The sequence below is a fragment of the Acinonyx jubatus genome, chromosome B4, assembly GCF_027475565.1.
Source record: "Acinonyx jubatus isolate Ajub_Pintada_27869175 chromosome B4, VMU_Ajub_asm_v1.0, whole genome shotgun sequence".
Classification (NCBI taxonomy): domain Eukaryota; kingdom Metazoa; phylum Chordata; class Mammalia; order Carnivora; family Felidae; genus Acinonyx; species Acinonyx jubatus.
The window spans coordinates 80038019-80058357 of NC_069387.1; the positions used below are offsets into that span (position 1 = coordinate 80038019).

General features: G+C 34.7%; 3 protein-coding genes across 3 annotated transcripts in view; 2 read left to right on the top strand and 1 right to left on the bottom strand.

Moving 5' to 3' along the window:
- The window catches only part of LOC106970341 (olfactory receptor 6C1-like), a 164173-nt gene that overhangs the window by 69284 nt on the left and 74550 nt on the right, over positions 1-20339 (top strand). The window lies entirely within an intron of this gene.
- The window catches only part of LOC106970340 (olfactory receptor 6C3-like), a 165644-nt gene that overhangs the window by 69170 nt on the left and 76135 nt on the right, over positions 1-20339 (top strand). The window lies entirely within an intron of this gene.
- On the bottom strand, positions 14746-15701 carry LOC128316410 (olfactory receptor 6C6-like). The gene is given in 2 exon segments (XM_053226353.1): positions 14746-15340; positions 15342-15701. Coding segments are annotated over 2 exon segments (927 nt in total). The 5' UTR covers positions 15674-15701.

Genomic DNA, 20339 nt, shown 5'->3' on the forward strand with positions numbered 1-20339 from the left:
GAACTCCCCTGGGAAGCCATCTGGTCCTGGACTCTTATTTGTTGGGAGATTTTTGATAACCGATTCAATTTCTCTGCTGGTTATGGGTCTGTTCAAGCTTTCTATTTCCTCCTGATTGAGTTGTGGAAGCCTGTGGGTGTTTAGGAATTTGTCCATTTCTTCCAGGTTGTCCAGTTTGTTGGCATATAATTTTTCATAGTATTCCCTGATAATTGTTTGTATCTCTGAGGGATTGGTTGTAATAATTCCATTTTCATTCATGATTTTATCTGTTTGGGTCATCTCCCTTTTCTTTTTGAGAAGCTTGGCTAGAAGTTTGTCAATTTTGTTTATTTTTTCAAAAAACCAACTCTTGGTTTCATTGATCTGCTCTACAGTTTTTTTAGATTCTATATTATTTATTTCTGCTTAATCTTTATTATTTCTCTTCTTCTGCTGGGTTTAGGCTGCCTTTGCTGTTCTGCTTCTATTTCCTTTAGGTGTGTTGTTAGATTTTGCATTTGGGATTTTTCTTGTTTCTTGAGATAGGCCTGGATTGCAATGTATTTTCCTCTCAGGACTGCCTTCGCTGCATCCCAAAGCGTTTGGATGCTTGTATTTTCATTTTTGTTTGTTTCCATATATTTTTTTTTATTTCTTCTCTAATTGCCTGGTTGACCCACTAATTCTTTAGTAGGGTGTTCTTTAACCTCCATGCTTTTGGAGGTTTTCCAGACTTTTTCCTGTGGTTGATTTCAAGCTTCATAGCATTGTGGTCTGAAAGTATGCATGGTATGATTTCAATTATTGTATACTTATGAAGGGCTCTTTTGTGACCCAGTATGTGATCTATCTTGGAGAATGTTCCATGTGCACTCTAGAAGAAAGTATATTCTGTTGCTTTGGGATGCAGAGTTCTAAATATATCTGTCAAATCCATCTGATCCAATGTCTCATTCAGGGCCCTTGTTTCTTTATTGACCGTGTGTCTAGATGATCTATCCATTTCTGTAAGTGGAGTGTTAAAGTCCCCTGCAATTACAACATTCTTATCAATAAGGTTGCTTATGTTTATGAGTAATTGTTTTATATATTTGGGGGCTCCGGTATTCGGCGCATAGACATTTATAACTGTTAGCTCTTCCTGATGGATAGACCCTGTGATTATTATATAATGCCCTTCTTCATCTCTTGTTACAGCCTTTAATTTAAAGTCTAGTTTGTCTCACATAAGTATGGCTACTCCAGCTTTCTTTTGGCTTTCAGTAGCATGATAAATAGTTCTCCATCCCCTCACTCTCAATCTAAAGTTGTCCTCAGGTTTAAAATGAGTCTCTTGTAGACAGCAATTAGATAGGTCTTGTTTTTTTATCCATTCTGATACCCTATGTCTTTTGGTTGGTGCATTTAGTCCATTTACATTCAGTGTTATTATAGAAAGATACGGGTTTAGAGTCATTGTGATGTCTGTATGTTTTATGCTTGTAGCGATGTCTCTGGTACTTTGTCTCACAGGATCCCCCTTAGGATCTCTTGTAGGGCTGGTTTAGTGGTGACAAATTCCTTCAGTTTTTGTTTGTTTGGGAAGACCTTTATCTCTCCTTCTATTCTAAATGACAGACTTGCTGGATAAAGGATTCTTGGCTGCATATTTTTCTGTTCATCACATTGAAGATCTCCTGCCATGCCTTTCTGGCCTGCCAAGTTTCAAAAGAGAGATCAGTCACAAGTCTTATAGGTCTCCCTTTATATGTTAGGGCACGTTTATCCCTTGCTGCTTTCAGAATTTTCTCTTTATCCTTGTATTTTTGATATGTCGTGCAGAAGATCGATTCAAGTTACATCTGAAGGGAGTTCTCTGTGCCTCTTGGATTTCAATGCCTTTTTCCTTCCCCAGTTCAGGGAAGTTCTCAGCTATGATTTCTTCAAGTACACCTTCAGCACCTTTCCCTCTCTCTTCCTCCTCTGGGATACCAATTATGCATATATTATTTCTTTTTAGTGTATCACTTAGTTCTCTAATTTTCTCCTCATACTCCTGGATTTTTTTATCTTTCTTTTTCTCGGCTTCCTCTTTTTCCATAATTTTATCTTCTAGTTCACCTATTCTCTCCTCTGCCGCTTCAATCCGAGCCATGGTCATTTCCATTTTATTTTGCATGTCGTTTAAAGCGTTTTTCAGCTCCTCCTGGCTGTTCCTTAGTCCCTTGATCTCTGTAGCAAGAGATTCTCTGCTGTCCTCTATACTGTTTTCAAGCCCAGCGATTAATTTTATGACTATTATTCTAAATTCACTTTCTGTTATATTATTTAAATCCTTTTTGATCAGCTCATTAGCTGTTGTTATTTCCTGGAGATTCTTTTGAGGGGAATTCTTCCGTTTGGTCATTTTGGATAGTCCCTGGAGTGGTGCGGACCTGCAGGGCACCTCCCCTGTGCTGCGGTGTATAACTGGAGTTGGTGGGCAAGGCCGCAGTCAGACCTGATGTTTGCCCCCAGCCCACCACTGGGGCCATAGTCAGACTGGTGTGTGCCTTCTCTTTCCCTCTCCTAGGGGCGGGATTCACTGTGGGGTGGCATGGCCCATCTGGGCTACTTGCACACTGCCAGGCTTGTGGTACTGGGGATCTGGCGTATTAGCTGGGGTGGGTAGGCAAGGTGCACAGGGGCAGGAGAGGCAGGCTTAGCTCGCTTGTCCTTAGGTGATCCACTTCAGGAGGGGCCCTGTGGCAGCGGGAGGGAGTCAGACCTGCTGCCGGAGGGGTAGTTCTACAGAAGCACAGCGTTGGGTGTTTGTGAGGAGCAAGCAAGTTCCCTGGCAGGAACCGGTTCCCTTTGGGATTTTGGCTGGGGGATGGGCGAGGGAGATGGCGCTGGTGAGCACCTTTGTTCCCTGCCAAACTGAGCTCTGTCGTCCTGGGGCTCAGCAACTCTCCCTCCCTTTGTCCTCCAGCCTTACCGCTTTCTGAGCAGAGCTGTTAACTTATGACCTCCCAGATGCTAAGTCCCACTTGCTGTCAGAACACACACCCGTCTGGCCCCTCCACTTTTCAAGCCAGATTCGGGGGCTCTGCTTGGCGGCGGGCCGCCCCTCCGCCCCGGCTCCCTCCCGCCAGTCCATGTAGTGCACACTGCCTCACTACCCTTCCTACCCTCTTCCGTGGGCCTCTCTTCTGCGCTTGGCTCTGGAGACTCCGGTCTGCTAGTCTTCTGGTGGTTTTCTGGGTTATTTAGGCAGGTGTAGGTGGAATCTAAGTGATCAGCAGGACGCGCGGTGAGCCCAGCGTCCTCCTATGCCGCCATCTTCCCGATTTCCCTCGGATATTAACATTATTATTAACATTAGGCACAGTAGAAGCAATGGTCAGTGAGGCTAAAATCAGTTTGAGGGATACACAGCTAAAAAGATTAGTGAAAATTTAAACTCAGGAAGACTTAGTTTTCATTGGTCCAGTTGAAGTTCTTGAGATCTTCTAAACATGTATCTTTAGCCTAATCTCTGTACAGTCCTGAGTTGTGGTAGAGGACATTTCTTTACATTGTGAACACTCTGAAAACAAAGTAAGGGTATTAACAGTATTACTTTTGCTTGCAATCATCCTTACCTAAATTACTAAGGTTGTACCATTCCCTTTAAACATCCAATTTGAATAACACCTTTAAGAACATTTTGTCTTTTCAGATTATAGTTAATCACTTAGTTCTTTTTGCATCCCACCCTTAATAGTCTTTTGAGTGTCTCAATGACATCTTTCCTACAAGATTACTGTAATTTGCCAGTTGATCTGCCCATAAATTTAGCAGTTTCAAAATAATTTTTCCAAAATAAATTATAATAAATATGGACTTCTCTATTTGATTATGGTCACAGTTTTGCTTGTGTTCATTTATCAAATTACTCTTCTAGAATTTAAATAAAATACCCGTGATTGAAAGACTCATATTTGTTATTCAAAAGAATCTATAGAAACTCCCACACTTTGTCTCAAGAAACGTCTCAATGTTTCTTGGTCAATTAAAAAATAATATAAAATCCTTTCTCTTCTAAAAAGGTTTTGTCATTGCCACTGTATGAATACAATATCCATATTTTGTTAGGTTAAACATTATTTAAGGTTAAGTCAATTTGGCATTAAACTATGACTAGACTCTCTAAAAAGTACAGGTATTTCTCCCATAATAAGTTCTTTGCAGAAATTTGTCCTTGTCTAAATTATCTCCAATGTAATTTCCTAATTGTAGACTCTATTTCTCATTTTTAGTGCTCTTTTATCCAATATGACATAGTAATTTCAGATTGTCTAACAAATCTCTATTTTTAGATAGTCGGTTATACTTTGAAATTTTTGGTAACAAATGCCCTCTTATTTATTAGGATTTAAAATTATTCATGATATTATTTACTAAACGCTGAATTAGTTTTTATATTGTGTTCAAATCCTTTGAAACATTCTATTCCTAGTAAATGTCTCCTTGCTTGTTCTGTAATCTGAATTTTAAAAAGCATCAACTTTAGCCTACATTTGGCTATTATTGTCATCACTATTTTTTTACTTCACATTCTCTCCTCAACCCCCTTTCATTAGTTTAAAGCCTAACAACTCAGTAACCTGTGTCTTTCAAACTCTTAGTTTTCCAAAGATGTGAGTCTTCTTTTTACTGTTATCTTGCTCAATCTCAACAATATTTAGCACAATTGATCACTGTGAGCAATGTGAAACATGTGCTCAGAGTAACCTACTTCAGCAACCGAAGGCTGTCCCTGGGGTGCAGTGTTGGGGGAGCCCCATTTGAAAATATGATGGTGGACTTCATTGAGCTTCGCTGGGTCCAAGGCTATAAATATCTGTTGGTCCTTGTGTGCACTTTCTCAGACTGGGTGCAAGCCTTCCCTGCTCACACAGAAAAGGCACATGAAGTGGCCCAACTTCTTCTAAAAGAAATCATTCCTTGATTTGGGATCCCTATCACTATGGGATCAGATAACAGGCCAGCATTGTGGCTGAGGTGGTGCAGCTGGTGGCAAAGGGTTAAAGATCACCTGGAAGTTACACAGGCATACTGACCCCAGAGCTCCAGGAAGGTGGAACGAATGAACTGAACCCTGAAGCTGCAATTGAGTAAACTTTCAGGAAACCCACCTACACTGGCACCAGGTGTTTCCAATCACTTTGTTGAAATTCAGATGTAGCCCCACAAAGCAGATGGGGTTCTCCCCTTATGAAATCTTTTATGGGAGCCCTCCCACCATTATCAAGGGCATAAATGGAAGGATCTAAATGAGATAGGCAATCTAACGCTAAGGCAACAGATATGGGCCCTTGGCTCTACCCTAACTACCTTACACTGCTGGGTTAGGGAGCAATTACCTGTGAGTCTGAGCACAGATTCTCACCCCTTTATACGAGAAGATGCTGTATGAGTGAAGAAGTGGAATGTCCAACTCCAAAAAACCCCTGTGGAGAAACCCATTCACTGTTATTTAGTCCACCCCTACTCCAGTAAAGATGGTGGGTCCCTGGATTCACCACAGCAGAGTGCAGCCAGCATCTTGAAACTGGTAGAGCATTCCTAATCCACCAACGCCATGCAAGCTGACCATACAAAGGAAGCAATCTGCAACTCCATAGGCTCTGGAAGACTGCAGCCCTGCTTTAGTCACTCCAGAAGCTGACTAATCTATGCAAGGCAGAAGCTTGATGGGCCAGTGGAACAAATGGACTGTCCTTATTTTCTATATGTTTCCTTACTGTGATGCACTGTCACCCCTTGTTTCTCTCTGTTAGTGTGATTCTTGCTCTACTTTTTGCGATAGGATTGGCAGAGGCCGTCTGGCCGGCTAGGAGTGTGGCAAGAGGTTTCTGTTAGCATTCACCTTCCTTTTGTGGATAGGATGCTTTGTAGGTATTGGTTGCTTCTAATCTGGACCCCTTCTGTAGACCTAGATTCCTCATCATGTGACCCATGTATTCACAGAACCAGGTCAGGCCAAGGAGTCTATATTTAAAATATAGTTTTAAAAAACCTACTTTTAACTGTGTCTCCTGTGAATTCAATACAGATTTCCATAATCTGTGTTTGCCCTTCCACAGTCATTTTAATTAATTTATTTCCCATTTTTATTTTATTTTTCCATAGTTAATAATTTACTAAATTAAATTAAATATTAAACATATTTACATATTTACATAAATATTAAATATATTTAATTAAATTTAATAATTTAATTATTTTAATTTCCCATATTTAATTTACTAATTTTTTTGAGTATAGCTGACACTGTCATGTCTCAAATACCAAATATATAGATAAGGACTTAAAGACAGGAAAAAAAAAGATAATTTTAGTTGGTACATATCCTACACATCTTCAGTTTCTTTTCTGATAGCTGTCTTTACCCAAATAGTCTTGTGATATGATCTAGATCTTAAATTCATATTTCATAACACCCAAGAATTCTCCACTTCCTCTAGTATTAATGGAATACTTATCTATGTCTATAGTCAGCCTCCCTTGCAACTTGTTGGGACCATATAACTAAATTTTGAGCAAAAGTTGTAAATGGAGATGTGTGCAATTTCCTTTGATTGTTCTTTGATGGAAGGGGTTTGCCTTCCTCTTCCTCTACTACCTTTTCTGAACAAATCTCTGTATATATCTTAAGAAAGGTGTTTGAGTTTTTAAATGCTTTTGGCAGAATGAATTAGAAATGAAAAAGATGGAAAGAATTAGTATGTCTAAAATTTAAGAGAATATATTTCCTGTTGGTTATGTTTTGACCTCTTTTATTCTATTTTTATCGTTAATGTCTTATTTTTTCTAACCTTTTAATTTTTGGTATAGGGAAAATGGTGAAAGAAGACAAATGGAATATAAAAATGTAGTATTAAAAATCATTTACTTTTGGGGTGCCTGGATGGCTCAGTCGGTTAAGCGGCCGACTTCGGCTCAGGTCATGATCTCGCGGTCCGTGAGTTCGAACCCCGCATCGGGCTCTGTGCTGACAGCTCAGAGCCTGGAGCCTGTTTCAGATTCTGTGTCTCCCTCTCTCTGACCATCCCCCATTCATGCTCTGTCTCTCTCTGTCTCAAAAATAAATAAATGTTGAAAAAAAATCATTTACTTTTAAAGGTTATCTTATATTCACAATATCTAACATGAATAAATAATACATTCATAGGCTTGACTTTTAATCGTTTTGTAATGTAAACTTCTTTAATTTTTATACAATGTGTGTAGGAGATAGTTGGTGTCTGTAACACTGAAGTTGGATGAACCATGAGATCATGACCTGAGCCGAAGTTGGCCGCTTAACGGATTGACCATCCAGGTGCCCCTAAAACATGTTATTATTAAAAAGGCATATGCATAAATAAAAACATATAAGGACAAATAAAAGTTGCTCCCAGTTATATGTAGAAATATTTATAGGAAAATTCTAAGAAAAAATGAGATTTATTGTCAAAATCATGTTAATAAGATAGACATATATAAATGAAAAGATTGTTTTTCCTGGACATTTCTTTTACATTCACATAATTGTGAAGCAGTCTATTATATATTATTCTTCATTTACACAAATTATTCCAATGGCAACAACTGTAGGAATGTATCCAAATCCCCTATATCAGAATGTTATCTCATCAAACCATTCCTCATCCAAATTCAGAGTTATACACACCAACTACAAACTTTGAAAATAATCAGATAAATTTCATTTTGGCAAACAGGAAGTATACAAGTTCATAAAGAGAGAATATCTCTCAGGTATGGTCATCTCTAAGCTGATCTGTCATATAACTTTATCGTTTCATGCAGAAAAAAAAATACCTGCTCGTAGATCAGATTCTGAAAAAACTGTCTTTCTTTGTTGTCAGCATTTTTAAAAACTCACCTTGTAATAACGTTACAGTTTAGTAAGCTTAGTTTAACCATTTTTATTTGTGTAGTTTTGATAAGACACATAAAATTAGGGAAATAGCAATCAATAATGGAGACAGAGTTCATTTGGAATGGATTGACAGATGAAACTTCACTGCAAATTGTTATTTTTCCCTTTTGATTTCTAAGGTACAATGTTGAACATGATGTATAATGTATAATCCCTACTTAAATATTTTAATGTATTTCTTCAGCCAAAATTTCTCCCTTTTTGGAAATCTCATTCACACTGATTTATATTTCTAAATTCCTGATAATTCCCATGATTGAAGACTAAACATTTTCCTAGAGTGTTGGTGCAACTTGATTATTTTTTTCTTCATCTTTTTGGAAGCCTCAGAATCGTATGTTCATATGTCCTATCACTAATTTGCTGTAGTCTGCAGCCCACTGCATCACCTGGTGATTATGCCCAGCAAAATGTGCTACCAACTTATATCAACTTGTACTTAGTTCATGGGACCTGGATTAATCTCTTAGTATACTTGAGACACAGATTGAAGTTCATTTGATAGTATTTGGATATCCAATTGTTTCAGCAGTAATTGCTGAATACTATCCTGTATCCACTGAATTACTAAAGAAGAATTATCTGAGAGAGAAAACAGAAAGCAATAGCAAAAACCAATGAAGACAAAAGTCAAATCTTTAGAAGATAAATATAATTGATATATCTCTAGTTAGATTCATCAGGGAAAAATAGAAGGTACAAATTACTGATTTTAACATAAGATGACTTCAGTACTGATCCTATGGACTTTGAAAGAATAATGAACAAGTTTATGGCAAAAGTAGATCATTTATATGAAATGGATAAAATCCTTGAAAAACATAAACTTCCAAAGCACCCAGAAGAAATTTATAAATGGAGTACTATGTAACTATTAAAGTAAATGATTTGTAGTTAGAAATGTTCCCAAATGCAAAAACAGCCTAGGTTTAGATGGCTTCACTTTTGAATTGTACCAAAAATTTATAAAAGTATCGACTATACACACAGTCTTCAAAAAATTGAAGAGGAGGGAATACTCAATTCATTCTTAAGCCATCATTACCATGACACAAAAACAAAGGCAAGGAATTAAAAGAAAAATAAATTCAAAAAATATTGCTTATGATTAGAGATACAGAAATTTGAAAATAACATATAAATATTCAATCCAATAACATACAAAAAATGATAGTATAACATGACCAAGTAGGGTTATTTTTTAAATGCATTGTTCATTTAACATTAAAAAACATACCAATATAATCTTTAACATATATATACCTAACAATAAAGCACCAAACAGTGCAAAGAAAAAATAATAGAATTGTGAAGAGAAATAGATGAACCCACTATCATAGTTAGAAACTTCAGCAACTCTATCCAAAATGGACAGATCCACCAAGCATAAAATCAGTAAGGACATAGTTAAACTCAACAACACCATCAATGAGCTGTATATAATTGACATCCATAGACTATTTTAACCAACAACAGCTAAATACCTTTTCTTCTCAAATTCACCAAGACAGATCACATTCTGGTCCATAAACTACACTTTAAAAATTTTGAAGGCAATAAATGATACAATAACTGCTCTCAAACCACAATGGCATTAAATTAGAAATCTATAAAAAGGATGACTGAGAAATCCTAAATTATGTGAAGATTAAATAACACTTCTAAATAATACATGGATCAAATAAGAAATCTCAAGAGAAATTTAAAATTTTTTAACTAAATGAAAGTGAAATAACACCTTGTTAAAGTTTGTGGGATACGGTGAAAGCAGTGCTTAGAGGGAAATTTATAGCATTAAGTGAATCTATGAGGAAAGAAGAAAAATCTATAATCAGTTATCTAAGTTTCCATAATATGACATGGACATTAAAAGGATAATAAGGAAACACTATGAACAATTCTATGATCATAAATTTGATAACCTAAATGAAAGTGACCATTCCTTGAAAGAAAGGATTTGCCAAAATTCACACAAGAATAATCTGAAAAGGCTTATACGTATTAAAAACTCACTTAATAATTAATTATCTTCTGGGGCGCCTGGGTGGCTCAGTCGGTTAAGCGTCCGACTTCAGCTCAGGTCACCATCTCGCGCTCTGTGAGTTCGAGCCCCGCGTTGGGCTCTGGGTTGATGGCTCAGAGCCTGGAGCCTGCTTCCGATTCTGTGTCTCCCTCTCCCTCTGCCCCTCCCCCATTCATGCTCTGTCTCTCTCTGTCTCAAAAATAAATAAATTTAAAAAAATAATAATTAATTATCTTCTAAAACAGAAAGCATCAGGCATTCCATGTTCATAGTTCATCAGACAAAATACTGTTAAGGTATCACCCAAAACAATTTACAGATTTAAATCAATCTCTATCAAATTCAGTACCATTATTTTTTTTCAAAAATGGAAAACTTGATTCTCAAATTCAAACAGAATTACAAGGAAACTTGAATACCTAAAACCATCCTGAAAAAGAAGAAAAAAGTGGGGACACTCACACTTCCCAACATCAAAGCATACCACAAAGCTACAGTAATCAAAAAAAAGTGTGATATTGACATGAGGACAGATAAATAGAAACATGGAATAAAATGAGTCCAGAAATAAGTCTATGCACCTATCACTAATTTTTCACTAGGCTAACCAAGATCATTCAATGGAGAAAGAATAGCCTTTTCAACAAAGAGTGCTGGGATAACTAGATAATCACAGGTAGAAGAATAAAATTAAACCCCTGACCCACATACTACAAAATTATCTCAAAGTATATCTATTACCTAGATGTAAAAGCAAAACTATCCAACTCTTTTAAAAAGAGTGTATATATATTCATGACCTTGGATTTGGATTTGGAAATGAATTTTTAGATATGGCATAAGCAACAAAAGGATTAAATTTGGCTTCATCAAAATTAAATACTTTTTGTTCAGCTAAGGATATTACCAAGAAAGTGAAAATAAAACTTACAAAAAGGGAGAAAATTATATAAGGTTCTAAAATATATGAATCCAGAATATGTGAAAAACTATTTCAAATCAGAAACAACAACATAAAGAACTAACCCAATCAGAAATGTGCAAGGATTTGAATACAAATTCTTTGAAATGGCCAATGAACACATACAATGATGCTCAACATCATTAGTCATTATGGAAATGCAAATAAAAACCATGAGATACCACTTCAAACCCACTAGAATATCTATAGTTGTTTTTTTTTTTAATGTGGATATGGAGTAATTGGAACCCTTTTGCTTTGTTAGTGGGAATGTAAAATTGTGTAGTTTGGCACAGTGTGTGGGCTAGAGATGTTTAGGTCAAGTTTGTGTTATTTCCATAGGTAGAGTCCACTGAACTCTGACTTCTAGAATAGCAAAGTCTATTACAAAGAGTAATAAACAGAAATATAGGGTTTTTTTGTGTATTTCTCTTTGTATTTATTTTTATGTGACTCTATTAGTGCTATGGGTTATCCTTTAGGAAAGCCTAGATTAAAAGAAAAAAAATTCAGAGACTTTCATAGAATTAGTGAAATTTTGAGTAGAAATTATATGAATGAAATTTTAGAGGCTGTTAACTGCTGACTTATGATACTGAAGGAAGTTGGATGTCAGTAGCAACGTGTTTATGAGGATATTAAGATAGTAGGTATCTCTATAGTCTTTCCTCTTTAATTCTCCTTTTTCCCTCCTCCTCTCCTCCTGCTCCTTCTTCTTCATGAAAGTCAGCTGTGAGAAACCACACAACAGTGACAGCCTTTATTCTTCTTGGACTGACCAATGATCCACAATTGCAGGTGGTCATGTTTCTTTTCTCTCTGTTTTAAATCTACATTTGGGTGTAAGGGAATCTAATAATCACCCTCACCCTACTGGACTTTCATCCAAAGACACCCATGTATTTCTTCCTCCAAAACTTCTCATTTTTAGAAATTTCATTCACAACTACCTGCATCCCCAAATTTCTTGTCAGTATGGCAGCAACTGATAATGAAGTAGGGAAGCTGAAGGGTATCCATGTTAGAAAGGCTCCATCTCTCCTGGTTTTCTGCTAGGTCCCATTTACTCATGTTTCATATTTTGCTTCTGAATAAGCCAACGAAGCTATGTTCCCATTTCAAGAAGGGAGCAAGAAAGTTAATCATTATCTGAGTTTTGTCCTAGGCCCAAACACCTGTTAACACCTAACAAGAGCCAAATTCAAACATGGTCCAGGACATTAGCTTCAAACAAACCTCAGTTGACACTGGCATCAATACCCCTAACTTTGGTAATTTATGGAATAACATTTATTGTTCACCTGGCATTTGCTTTTCTCTGGATTCCTGAATGAACGCATACTCTAGACCTTCTTCTAATATAAACCCCTAGCCCCCCCCCCCAAAAAAAATAACAAATTGACTCATTCTCCTTTCCTTTCCAAGTCTCCCAGACACTCCATCTGCTATTCTTTGTGTGTCATTCACGCCATCCAATAAACTCTGTTGCTACTTTCCCTGGCTTGCATTTGATTTCTACCCTGAGTGAAGCCAAGGACCCTCTTGGCTGGTCCTGTAGGACCCTCCTCTGGAGTCTGTCTGCATCGATATGATCATTTCTTACAACAGTTGTGCAGAACAGCTATTTTATACTCGCTTGGGTTCAATACAACTTTTTCTCCTGTTTCCTTAGGCAAATGTTTGTCTTTGGACTAGTACTTCATGTACTCTGGGCAGACTTCCTTAAAGATCTCTGTAGTTAAACTATTTCAATAATGTGACCCTTATTAGTGAATGAAAGGATTCAGATAAGGTTACTCTCTTAATGATCTAAACAATAACCTTGTTTTCTGAGGGGTTGAAATTCCTAATTATAAAGCTTTCAGAAGAAATGGAAAATAGAATGATAAGAGTAGATCATTGGAAAAATATTTTTAATAGTCTTAGGAGATTCTTAGAATCATTACATGAAAGTAATAGTAATCATACTTTTAGTAGTAAATAAAAAAATAGTTTGCAAATGTGTAAGTCAAATGAGAATTTCCTGTTGCCTGTGAATTGCTAGTAAAGGACCAAAACCAAAGTTTTCTTGTATATCAGATTCTAAAAACAGCCACCAACAATTGGGGTCAGATGCATTTACACAGGGTTTATAAACAGATGGAAGTATTAACCTAATTACCATGAAACAAAAGGAATGAGATAGATGAAAGATATGGTTCTATCACCTCCCTAAATCAACACTAAGGGACGGAACACCTACACAAAGGAAATGTATCCTTCCTGGCTCGAAGTTTGCTGAATTTTTTAATATTAAGAGATACACTATTGTTGCCAAAGGGAAAGAATCTGTGCATTATTTCCTCAGGTCAGAATTCACTAACATAGTTTTGCTAGGTAGAAAAGAAACTGGAATTGACAGAAATATTTTGGCAAATAAACCTTATATCAGGTAACAACACTCTATTATCAAACACACTGAATTTATTTCATAACAATTTTAGAAAACAGATGGATAACATAGCATATATTGGTTGTATTCCAGACATAGGGATGGTAGGAACCGGAATGATAACCTTAAATTATATTTATAAGACTACCGAAGTGATTCTTACACAAAACCTTTCAAAATTACTGATATACCAGGCTTAAGTCCAAAATATAATTTTAGCATACAGGTCCCTCCAACTTCTCTAGACTTGTTACCTCTACCTTTATAACAGTATATTAAGCACTTGTTGGACCACATTCTTGAATTGTTCAAAATAAGCAATATCTTTTACTGAGTGCTAAATAGTTCTAATAGCATATATTTAATGAACTATGAGCTGTGGATTAAATTTCTATTTTATATATGGAAATTATTAGGCACAAAATTTTTATGTATTCTTTGCAGTATTCTACATTGTGTATGTAAGGAAACATTTACTGAACCCAGGCTGAATATCTCACAAATCCTGTTTGAAATATTAGATATACCAATTCTCCAAATGCATGTAGTTATCTAATACCTCCATGTTATCTGCATATATTTGTACCTCATTCATCTTTCTCTATGTGTATTTTTAGTCTCAACATAATTATTACTTTCTCCTAAAAGGCCTCCCAGATCTCCAAAATTACTTAGAAGCCATACGATATGCCATAAAGTATTTTAATATTCCTTTATTACAAGACTAATTATACACTGTATAGCAATATTGGAGTTTTGTGTTTGTCTCCGTTAAGCAATGCAAGCTTCTTAAAGGTAAGGACTGAGCCCCTTGCAATGCCTGAAATAAGGGAGATACACAATATGTATTTAACTACCAAATGACATATAACAAGTTATACTTATAAAAGACATACTTTATTTAAAGTATGGTTTCTAGAGGCTAATATATAACAAATAAATGTTACTTAAAGCTTGTATTACAGACTTGAGGGAATAAGTTATTGTAGCAGGGTGCTTTCATTAGGAAGAATAAAAGGTATTGGTGGCACTGAGCTGCAAGATTCTTCAAGAGACTGTCCTATATGAGTGGTGCCTGGGTGTCTCAGTTGTTATGTGTCAAATTCTTGATTTCTGCTCAGGTCATTAATCTCATGATTTGTGAGTTCAAGCCCTGTGAGGGCTCTGCACTAACAGTGCAGAGCCTTCTTGGGATTTTTCTCTCTCCCTCTCTCTTTGCCCTTCCCCTTCTTGCTCTCTCTCTCTCAAAAAATAAGTAAACTTAAAAAAAAATTAAAGGCGAAACAAAGAGAATGTCCTATATAATAAGTAATGAAGTAGAAAAACATGTCACAAGAAGTGAATGAAACATTTTTTTGTTTTTATAAGATTATGATTTGTAGCATTTATTACAATTGTTTTTACGAAAAGCACATCTTTTGTAACATATCCCAGAAGACTTCTTTTACCTGCTGGTTCCTTAGGGTATAAATGAAGGGATTTAGTAAAGGGGCAACTGAGGCATACAGCAAAGCTACACCTTTGGATAAAGTCACTCTTTCTTTGGCAGATGGTTTAATATACATAAAGATGCAACTCCCATAAGTCATGGAGACAACAATCATATGGGAAGTATAGGTGGAAAAAGCTTTGGTCCTTTGCTGTGCTGAAGGGAATTTAATAATGGTCTTAATAATGCAAGTGTAAGACAGAATCACCAACACCAATGTGATCATAAGTGTCACAACAGCAAAGATAAAAGACACCAATTCTAGGACATGTGTATCTGTGCAGGATATCTGCAGGATAGGAGGAATTTCACACATAAAGTGATCAATTATTTTGGAAGCACAAAAATCCAGCTTGAGTCCCATGACCAATGGTGGAAAGATGATTAGGAATCCAGTTACCCAAGAGGAAAGTACAAGTTGATAGCACACTTTGCTGTTCATAAAGATTGGGTAATGCAAGGGTTTACAGATGGCAACATAGTGGTCGTAGGACATAGCAGCCAAGGTAAAACTCCGTAACTCCCAGTAAAAGAATAAAAAATAATTGAGCTGCACAATTGTTATATGAGATGGTTTTTTCTCTAGCCACAATGGTTATCAAGTATCTGGGAATACATACTGTTGTGAATATGATTTCCAAAAATGAGAAATTATGGAGAAAAAAATGCATTGTTGGCTTGAGGCGAGGATCTAGCAGGGTAAGGAGGATAATGATTAAGTTCCCCAACAAGCTCAATATGTAATTAAGAAATAGAAACATGAAAACCACAATTTGCAATTGTGGGTCATCTGTCAATCCTTGGAGAATGAAATCTATTTCCATCGACTGGTTTTTCATTTCTCTTTTATGAGACTATCAAATGTACATAAGACAAATAAACCTATATATATATATATAAATAATATATATATCTATATATAAATATATATATATAAATATATATATAAATACATAAAACATAAATATATATAAATTAGTCTAAATGTATATAAATTAACTTAAATATATATAAGTTAACATAAATATATAAACTAAATATATATACTAAATCTATAGTTTAACTAAATATATATAAATTAACTAAATATTTGTGTTTACATAAAGCAGAAAAAAGTATATATTCTTTACCAATTTGCAAACGATTTCTCCAGTCTGAAATTGGAGATGCCACATAATTACCTGCTACAGTCAATTCTAAATTCTTTCCCATCCATTAGTCCTCCTTATTATATTTCTCACAATTTTTCTCTGGAACTTGGATATTTTCTTTGGTTAATACACATTTTTACCCATTCCCCCTGAGTGGACTCAACTCTGCATGCATAATTTAAATAAAAGAATATGAATTATTTTAAATGTATTTTTCTATCATTTTTATTCCACCTGTACAAATGCACTAGGCTGTTCTGTGTGTTAGAATGTGTATCATGGTGATTTTCAAAACAAGGATTTAGAATTATATTACAATTCCTGTGGTAGCCAATGACTAAGTAGCACTGATTTACATTAATTAAAGTGAAATTTTTGTGCACTGAAAGTATATAATTATTATTATAAATTTTCTTGACTGGCTCTGCTATATTAAAATGTACAGTTGTTTTTTCAGTATATATAATAAAGAAAACAATGCAGCACATGACAAAAACAGACAACATATTTTAATAAAAAATATTGTGTCTTTTTTTCAATTTTTTTGAAGTGTATTCCTACACGTGTCTACATAATCTGGGTTGCTGTTTCTTTGTTTTATTTTCTCAATATTCTTTGTAAAATTGTTGAATAATCCAGAAATTATTATAGGGAAGTAAAATGTGCCACCTCAAAATTGTCTCTTTGGCTCAATGATTGATTTAAGCAGATTATTTTTAAGAAATGGAAGACTCACAATGTTTTTCTTTTTACCTCCTCTTCAAATGCCTAAAAGCATTTAGACAGAAGACCTGCTCCAAAAAGGGAACTATCACCATAGATAACTACAGTGTAATATGAGTTAGATGTGGTAGAGAGGGAGGAAGTTAGCAAAGTCTGTTTGATAAAATTCTTCTGTACGTCTCATTGTTTCTGTATGGCCCAGCAAACATTTGTTTACCAAATACTTACTCTTTTTCATTTTCCTTTGAATTGTCTTCCTTCTCTTCAAAGTCCCAGCCCCTGGTATACCCTTCTTCTTAGCTCAGAATGGCATGTAAGCCTCAATTGCCTGACTGCTGAGAATTCTCATATCCTATGGAGCCACCCATAAATATGTAATTAATTTGATTTTCTCCTGTTAATCTGTCACATGTCAATTTCATTCTTAAATAAGCCAAAAGAATCTTGACTAGTAGAGTAAAATCCCCCTTTCCAACATATTACTACCTGTCCTTTCTATGTATAGCAATTCTACTTATTTCCATGTTACACTATCCTCTTTTATATTAAACATGCCAGTATATTTCATTATATGTATTACTTGAAGACTTTTAAAAGAAATGGTTTACTAAAGCATTCTTTACTAAAGCATGTTATTTTTATTCTTTTTTATTTGTCTTATTAATACTGCTATTTGTTTATTAATTTTTCTTGTTTGGGGAAAAAATAAAAGTAAGATGTTCCATGATTAATGTGATTTTCTAAAGCAGATATTAGGGAATAGCTTCAATATTTTTAACAGCAATTAAAGACTTGCAGTCTTTAGCTACTAAGTGATCACAAACTTTTATTGTAAAAAAATATATTTATCTCCTTGTTATAACTCCCATCTTTGCTCTATTTCTGACTTGAAACGGTATGCTCACAGTTATTCATACAATTTCTATTATTGTATGGGTCTAACAGAATGTTCTAGAACTATATTATTTCAAATTTTAAAGAAGGATTGCTCAGTATTTTTTCCACATCACTTTACCCAGGGCAATAATTAATAAAGAGAAGCAGAGAAAATGAAGGTTAGTTGCAACTATATATAAATAAAATAGATTACAACATTTGTTAATACACAACCATAAAATGACACTACTATTAAAAAAAATTTGTAACTGTAGTAGTCATAAATGTAGTAGTCAAACTCAACTTCTTGAATTGGACTTGTGCATTTGACTTAATTTCTGATTTTGAAATTAAGTTAAAATTGTAGTTGTCTTACCTCCTTGGATTTATTGTGTCTATTGTTCCTTTATGTATGCATGGCAGAAATGTATTTTAACATAATTAATTATGATTTTACTCTTTTTTATTTTTTATTTTTTAATGTTTATTTTTCAGAGAGAGAGAGAGCACAAGCAGAGGAGGGGCAGAGAGGGAAACACAGAATCTAAAGCAGACTCTAGGCTGTGAGCTGTCAGCACAGAGCCCTACTTGGGGCTCAAACCCACAAACCATGAGATCATGACCTGAGCCGAAGTTGGACACTTAACTGACTAAGCCACCCAGGTGCCCTATGACTTTACTCTTTTATGATCATAATTTATTATCTAAACTGGACAAATACTATTATCTATTTACTATCATTGATTTTTGTGGGAGCGACCATGTACATATGATACTTCCGTAAAGAATTCCCACATTCCCTCAAATTCATACTTACTTTGAAGGTCAGAACTCAGGTATTAACAGTTTTAATGGACATCCATCTTCTATTCCAGACAAGCTGCATTTTGTGAAATTTTGTTGTTATGACCGCTGTCATTCAAAACCTCAAAATAGGTACTTATACTTTAAAATAAAATAAAATATGGCAACCGAAACAACTCATGGCATCATTTAATGAAAGATAAGCAACTGTTCCAAGAAAGACTCCATATTGCTATCTGTACACTTATGAAATGCTGCAGTTTTATCATTTTCTACTTACTACAGACTCAAGTGTTATATTGAAACAAAACAAAGTTGGGGGGAAACCTCTTCTTTGGGGATCAAGGTTCCAAAAGTACCAACTATTGTCAATAAAAGACACCATTGTATTCTACTTCAGATAAAAGCTGAAGTGAAAGTATCCCAGAGGAGTATCATAAGTGATTTAGAAAAATAAGTGAAAATTTTAACAGGATCATTAGCAGTTCACTGTCCTAGGGCAACCCTGAAAAATCCCAAGCTGTTTTATACAAGCCCAAGACATTGTCTTGTTTCAAATTAGCAACAGAAGCAATTTTAGACTTTACGTAAACCATTTTATACTCTGGAACCTAGTGGTCTATTTGTTTATGAATAATAATTAAGCAAAATATATTCTCAGATTAATAAATTGAGAATTCAGTGGGATTTTTGGTGAAATTATTTTGATCTTTCAAGTGAACTGAATTTTATCTATTAAATATATTGTATGTTAATGCTCAAACCTGGAGATTCCAATGTCTATCAACTAGTAAATGTTTTAACAAATTGTGGTATATACATACAATGGAATAAACTAGTCGTATGTAAAAAAAACAAAACAAAACAAAACACGATTGAGTCTTAGAAATATTATGCTAAGTGAAAGAAGCCAGATATAATATTTAGATACTCTATGATTCTAGTTCTATAATTCTGGAACTATCTGAATTACAGAGACAGAAATCTGATCAGTGGTTTTAAGGGCTAATGGTGAGAAGTGGCTGACTACAAAATGTCAAGAGAAAACAATTTAGGATACTGGAAATATTTTATATCTTAATTGTAGTGGTAGCTGCATTGCTATATGTGTTTGTCAAATTTATCAAACTATATACACCCCCAAAAAGTGACCCTTTTTGTAGTTAAATTCTATTTCAATAATCTATCAAATATATTTAGATGTAGCTTACCTTTTGTGTTGTTGTTGTTACATTACTAATAAGATTAGTTAGGTCTGTACTATCCAATACAATAGCCACTAGCTACATGGGGATATACACATTTAAATTTAAATTAATAAATATTAAATTAAAAATTAAATATTCAGTTCCTCAGCTACACTAGCCACATTTCAAGTGCTTGATAGCTATAGGTGATTAGTGACTACCATCTTGGACAGCACTGACTTAAATAATTTTTAGCTTTTGTCTTTTCTAAAGCATATATTATATAAATTTTCTATAAATTTTGATATGCTACATTTTATTATCATATAGTTTAAAATTTTCTCTAATTCCTTTCTGATTCCTTTTTTGACCAATTGGCTATATAAAAGTATATTGCTTAATTTCCAAGTATTTGGTCACTTTCTATTTGTCTGTTATTAATTTCTTGCTCATTTCCATAATAATTAGAAAGCATACTTTCAAGAATTTATCCTGTGAAAATTTCTGAAACTTTCTTTATGCTAAACTCATAGTCAACTTTGTAAATATTTCAATATTTTTGAGAATATTAAGTATTTTGAACATGGATGCAGTCAGCATTCTATATTTATGAGGGAGTAAAAAAGAACAGAGCTTAAGATTTTTGGTATTTTTGCAAAGACTAATCATTTTATAGCAATTTAGTTATTGTAAGTTTCATCTCCATCATTTCTTTTTGCTTTCTTTTAGGTTTTCTATCTCATTTTTGATATTTCCATCTTGTT